Consider the following 6633-nt stretch of genomic DNA (forward strand, 5'->3'; position numbering starts at 1 on the left):
TTTCTCCAAAGCAACACGGTTTGTTTTCTTCCCAAACAGTACAGAGGATCCCACAGAATGAGGATCTATGACAGGGAGAACTTCATGGGTCAGATGATGGAGATGACAGATGACTGTGATTCCTTCATGGATCGCTACCACTGGTCCGACGGCTGCCACTCCTGTCACGTGATGGACGGCCACTGGCTCATGTACGAACATCCCAACTACAGAGGCAGGATGTGGTACTTCGGTCCTGGAGAGTACAGGAACTTCAGGAACTGGGGCGGCATGAGGTTCATGAGCATGAGGCGGATCATGGATTCCTGGTATTAAAGTCAACCTGTCCTAAATGGAAATAAAGTCATTTTGGTAAAATCCAGAAATGTCAGTGGTTTCTCATTTTCCCACCCAAGATCATGTTCTCTTTTTTATCATTAAATGAATTGCAGAAAATACTTTGTTATAATTTTCTAAAGTGAACTAGATACAGAGGTGGGCACTTATGTGAGCAACTCAAGTTGAAATTGCACTTGCCTACAAAAAGACTTCCTAATGACTCTCAACTCGACTCGGACTTGTCCAAAATACAGTAAAGAAAATAAGTATTTGAACACCCTGCGACTTTGCAAGTTCTCACAAAATCATGGAGGTGTCTGAAATTTTCATCTTAGGTGCATGTCCACTGTGAGAGACATAATCTAAAAAAATCACAGTGTATGATTTTTTAAATAATTTATTTGTGTTACTGCTGCAAATAAGTATTTGAACACCTGCCAATCAGCAAAAATTCTGGCCCTCAAAGACCTGTTAGTCCACCTCTAAAAAGTCCACCTCCACTCCACTTATTATTCTAAATTAGAAGCACCTGTTTGAGGTCGTTAGCTGCATAAAGACAACTGTCCACCCCACAAGCTTGATTTGGATATCGCGTCATCGAGTTTCTCTTTGTCTGAAAAATCCCCTCCCCCAAAATAAATGTTGTCTGTGTTAAATGCTGTCATCTGAGTCATTGTCTCTCAGTTTTAACCTGAAGCCAGAACAATAACTATAACAAATTGGGCTGTGGAAGTTGACCATATTAGTTATATTAGTTATATAAGTGGACTTTAGTTATATTTAGTTTATATCAATTGGATCAATTTAATACTATCTAAACTTCTGCCATTTCATAGGTAATTTTATGTGACTGATTACTTATCAAATTACACAATACACGAAAAAATACATTACACAGAGAAGGGTGACTGACTGTAATGCTATCATTCTCACAGAGATGTGGCTTAACTGTTCCAGACAACGCCATCCAGGTGGAAGGGTATACCACATTTTGCGCGGACAGAAGTCTTGCGCTCTGCGGTAAATCTCAGGGAGGTGGCGTATGTATTTTCATCAACTGGTGTACAAGTGCAGAAATATTCTCAAGCCACTGCTCTAAGAATTTTGAATCTTTAACACTTAAATGCCGATCATTCTACATGCCAAGAGAATTCGCAGCTATTAACATCACGGCTGTGTATATTCCACCCTGTGCGAACATATGGGACGCTCTGTCCATCTTGTATCAGTCTGTTAGCTCGACGCAGAACTCTAACCCGAACTCTGTCTGCATAATTGCTGGAGATGTCAACCAGGCCAAATTGACATCAGTACTTCCACATTACTACAAATATGTGAACTTTTCGACCAGGGGAGAGAACACTCTTGACCAGGTCTACACCAACATCAAGGAGGCATTCAGAGCTGTTCCCCACCCCCACCTAGGGAACTCAGACCATCTCTCTGTCATGCTAATTCCAAATTACAGACTACAATTCACCAGGAATAAGCCATCTCTGAAGCAGATCAGAGTATGGCCAGAGGACGCTTCCTCAGCTCTTCAAGATTGTTTTGAATATACAGACTGGTCTGTTTTTAGAGAGGCTGCAACTACCAACCGGCATACCAATTTAACAGAATATACAGAGTGTGTGACTGGATACATATCCAAATGCATAGAGGATGTGACTGTCATAAAAAACATCACCACAAGAGCCAACAACAAACCCTGGTTTACTAGGGAGGTACGTGAGCTTGTGAAGGCACGGATCGCTGTGCTCAAGTCCGGGGATAAAGATGTTCTTCTATCTGCCAGGGCCAAACTGAACCGGGCCGTGAGATCAGCCAAGTATGTCTATGGACAAAAAATCCAAGTACAAATCGCAGACACAAAGAACCCTAGGCACCTGTGGCACGGTATCCAGTCAGTCTCCAACTTTAGATCCACACAGCCACTGTGTGAAGACAACTTGGACTTCCTCAACACACTCAACACCTTCTTCAGCCAGTTTGAGGATAGCAACACCACAATACCAACAAAAACCCCTGCAAGGACAGTGAAACACTTTACCTGGAGAGGAGAGGAGGTACATAAATTTCTCAACTGATATGACATCAATAATCTGCAACTCATTGTCAGCTAAACCAAAGAAATAACGATAGACTTCAGAAAGAATCTCCTGCAGCACACCCCACTCAGCATTAACGGCAGCGCTGTGGAATCTGTAAAAAGTTATTGGGAGTGAATATCACAGATGGCTTGACCTGGTCCACCAACACCACCTCCCTAGTCAAGAAGGCACAACAACACCTTCACTTTCTACACCAGTTGAGGACAGCTAAACTCCCAACTTCTGTCCTCATCACTTTTAACAGGGGTGCTATTGAGAGTATCTTTACCAGTAACCTGTCAGTCTGGTATGGAAACTGCCCTGTCTCTGATCAGAAGGCTCTACATAGAGTGAGAAGATCACCATATTGGCCCAGTCTTCCATCCAGGACCTTTACCTTTCCTGCAGCATCAAGAGAGCCATCAGTATCAGCAAACATCCCACCCATCCTGCACACAAACGGTTCAACTTCTTACCATCAGGAAAACACTACCGCAGTATGTGATGCAAGACTTCCAGACTCAGCAAAAGCTTCTTTCCACAGGTCATCAGACTACTTAACACACTCAAGACATAGTCCTTGAACAGTAAGAACTCTCACCCAAGACCACTGAATATTAAATGAATGTTTACGTGTGTGCATATGTGTGTATGCCTACGTGCATGAGTGTGTGTGTGTGAACTTGCATGTGCGTGTGTGCTCTGTGTGAGCATGTGCATAAGTGTATGTGTATATACAAGTGTATGTATATACATACTGTATATACAGTATATATGTGTGTGTGTATGTATACACATGATACATATGTGTGCACTTGTATTGTGTATGTATAGATGCTGTGTTTATGTCCTTGTGTATTACTGCACTGAGTTTGGGGATACACAATTTCGATCTTCTGTGTAATCAACATTGCAAGGTCAGATTGACAAAAGATGGAAGTAAAATTGACAGTAGCAAAATGTTAAAGTAGTGGCATTATTAAGTGACTATTATACTTTGCCCAGTATGTTCATTCTTATTCCTTATATTGGCAGTTTGTTCATTGTTTAAGCGGTTTTACATTTCTATCAGTAACCTCACAGATTAGAGAGATGTATTGGATTAAATCTCGCTGGCTGACATTAAAACCTGTAACTCATAATATCTATGTTAATCTATGTAATATGTTAATTTTAAACCATGCTGTTAACACTTTGTGGCACATAAAATGCAAATTTTTTCACTCATTTATTAATTCATCATTTTATTATTGCCCTAGTGGACTTTCCTATAAAAAAATTTTGTACACTATAGGCAGGTATATTGTCTAGCCAATGGGATCCATTCTAAAGTCTTCTGGAGACCATGTCACATGTAAAAACACTCAAAGGACTGTTTTGTGTTTACAAATGGTATATCTATTGTCTGGTCTCAGAGATTCATTGTAAATTCACATGTAATTGTAGTAAAAGAACTAAACCTCTTTATGGGCCTCTGTGCTGTGTTGCTTGGTCAGGACTTTACACAACAGGAGTGACGTATTCTTTGGTCCTGGTCAGGTATAAATACAAGAGTTAAACCAGGGAGGATGTAGTTCATCAGTTAGAAACAGCTCTGACAAACCAAACCAGACATCCAGTCACCATGACCATGGGCAAGGTAGGAACTGAAAATTAAACATTTATTTAATATTTGTTTAATGTGCATCTTTATAATCAATAATTATGGAAATTCTTCTACCCAAACAGGTGATCTTCTACGAGGACAGGAACTTCATGGGTCGCTCCTACGAGTGCACCAGTGATTGTTCTGACATGAACTCTTACATGAGCCGCTGCCACTCCTGCAGGGTGGAGAGTGGCTGCTGGATGGTGTACGACCACCCCAACTACATGGGAAACAGCTACTTCATGAAGAGGGGGGAGTACGCCGACTACATGAACATGTGGGGATGGGGGACGGGTAACTACATCAGGTCTTGCCGCATGATCCCTCGGGTACAGTATCAACTCTGATATATAGTTTTGGAAATGCTTAGTTAACTATATGTGTTCCAGAAGGATTTCTCCAAAGCAACGCGGTTTGTTCTCTTCCCCAAACAGTACAGAGGATCCCACAGAATGAGGATCTATGACAGGGAGAACTTCATGGGTCAGATGATGGAGATGACGGATGACTGTGATTCCTTCATGGATCGCTACCACTGGTCCGACGGCTGCCACTCCTGTCACGTGATGGATGGCCACTGGCTCATGTACGAGCATCCCAACTACAGAGGCAGGATGTGGTACTTCGGTCCTGGAGAGTACAGGAACTTCAGGAACTGGGGCGGCATGAGGTTCATGAGCATGAGGCGTATCATGGATTCCTGGTACTAAAAACAACTTGATCTAAAATGATAATAAACAGATTTTGAAAAAAATTATGGAAGTCTGACTCTGTCACACCCCATCCCCCCCCCCCCCCCCAAAAAAAAAAAAGTCATTTTAAACACTCCACAAGTCACAAGAATAAATCAGTGTCTTTACAGGCTCTTAATTAATAATTCGATCATAATCGGATTTCTCCAATTATCTCCAATATCATGTGATCATGTAAACAACATACTACAGTTTCTTAGATTGTATAAATCTGGAGTTTATCTCAGAAGTCTAATTTCTCAGTGCATACTCTGCCTACTCTGATTTCTTTCAGATTTCTTAGCAACCAGATAAAGTGTCGAGCTCTCCCAGATGCCGTTAGCAGAGTTAAATATTGCTTATGTGGCGATTGCCCCAGTCGAGGTGCTCCTGCCCCTCAGATGCACAAGATGCACAAATCAGCATTGCTGAGCATTTTGAAGCACTCAGCTGCAATGATTTATGTGTTAAGAACACACACACGAGAACATCATATGTTAAAGTCAGTGCTTTAAGTGCTTTAAGACTTTAAATTTGAATCCTACCACAGCATGACCCAATCTTCCTGTAATTAGTTCTGTTATCGGCTCATTAATTCTATATCAGTCAGGCATTCCACAGTGAGCCTGGCTACATAGCAAATGCATTTCTCTTTACCTTTGTAGAGCACTATAACGGAGGTAAACTGTGCAGCTATTAAATGATCTGGGGGGAGTCATTAGCATTAACCCCTAATTATTTCCCCTACTATTAACCCCTAATTACTTCCTCTATTATCCCCTAATTACTTAAGAGGGATTTGTTCACTGGTGCATGTACCTTCAGTACTTCAGCACATTTTTGCTTCATGGTACTTTCTTCCTGGGAGCATGATGTGAATCACTGATCGGAATCACAAATGTAATATAACATCAGATGGTGCAGCCTCTGAATTTTGTAATATTGCTGTGTCTTTTAATGTTAGGCAACATGTTTCTGTTGATACTGATACAGGACGAACATACAGAACATATTCTGAAGACCTATTGATCAGCAATAATAAATTGATTTTTCTGTGCGCATTATTAAGCATCAAGTAAAAGAAACAGCTTTTTAAATTTATTCCTCAAGAGAAATCTAAAAAATTTATTTGATATTATAAATAGCACGATTTCACCACCAATGGTGTTGATGGCTGTAATAGGTTTCTTTCATTTTCTGTTGTCACGTTTCTAACTATTAGGTCCAGTTTGAAGACCTGAGAGTTGATATTAGTCCTCTATCATGTACTGGTGTCCTAGAGTCCTTCACTTATCAGTCTGCAGGATCTAAAGATCAGATAAAGAGAATAAGGGCCTCTTCTAGCCCTTTGGATGGAATTCCTTTTTCATTATTTTTCTGGGCTTTACCCAGTATTGGTCTGACAGTATTGTGTATTATGAATCTGTCACTGTCTACAGGAAGTAGAGGTGTTAAATTCTTATTTTAAATATGCTATCATTCAACTGTTATGGGAAAAACTCATTTAGACCCTGTTTAAGAACTATAGGCCCATATCTCCATTCTTACACAAAATATTAAAGAAATCTGTGGCCAAACAACTTTCTGCAGCTTTGGAGAGGCACGGCTTCTGTTATGAGTTTCAGTCTGATTTTGGAGTTAACATGCTACTGAGGCTGCAATTTTAAGAGTATCACATGGTATTTTAATGTCACCTGATTGTGCAGTATTGATGCTATTGTGCAGTGATTGTGCAGTATTGATGCTATTTGACCTTAGCTCTGCATTCAACACAGTTGTCCATTATATATTAATTAAGAGGTTACAGGATTGATGGGTATTTCAGGAATCTCACGGACTTACTTCA

At 40.6% G+C, this 6633-nt stretch overlaps 2 protein-coding genes across 5 annotated transcripts in view; both read left to right on the forward strand.

Moving 5' to 3' along the window:
• The window catches only part of LOC143522762 (gamma-crystallin M2-like), a 66756-nt gene extending 65541 nt beyond the window's left edge, over positions 1-1215 (forward strand). For all 3 annotated transcript variants that reach the window (XM_077016597.1, XM_077016614.1, XM_077016608.1), the window contains one exon: positions 40-1215. In XM_077016597.1, coding sequence (XP_076872712.1) covers positions 40-315 — 276 coding nt within the window. In that variant the 3' untranslated portion in view covers positions 316-1215. The remainder of the gene's footprint in view (positions 1-39) is intronic.
• Positions 1216-3689: 2474 nt separating this feature from the next.
• Positions 3690-4766, forward strand: LOC143522752 (gamma-crystallin M2-like). Of its 2 annotated transcripts, XM_077016586.1 has the most exons (3): positions 4033-4047; positions 4137-4385; positions 4491-4766. In XM_077016586.1, the coding sequence occupies exons 1-3, from the start codon at positions 4033-4035 to the stop codon at positions 4764-4766; spliced, it is 540 nt and encodes a 179-aa protein (XP_076872701.1). The 2 variants fall into 2 exon arrangements, with proteins under 2 accessions (XP_076872694.1, XP_076872701.1); XM_077016579.1 differs by having other exon boundaries at positions 3690-4385.
• The last annotated feature ends 1867 nt before the right edge of the window (positions 4767-6633 follow it).

Source organism: Brachyhypopomus gauderio, chromosome 1 (assembly GCF_052324685.1).
Source record: "Brachyhypopomus gauderio isolate BG-103 chromosome 1, BGAUD_0.2, whole genome shotgun sequence".
In the NCBI taxonomy this organism is placed as follows: domain Eukaryota; kingdom Metazoa; phylum Chordata; class Actinopteri; order Gymnotiformes; family Hypopomidae; genus Brachyhypopomus; species Brachyhypopomus gauderio.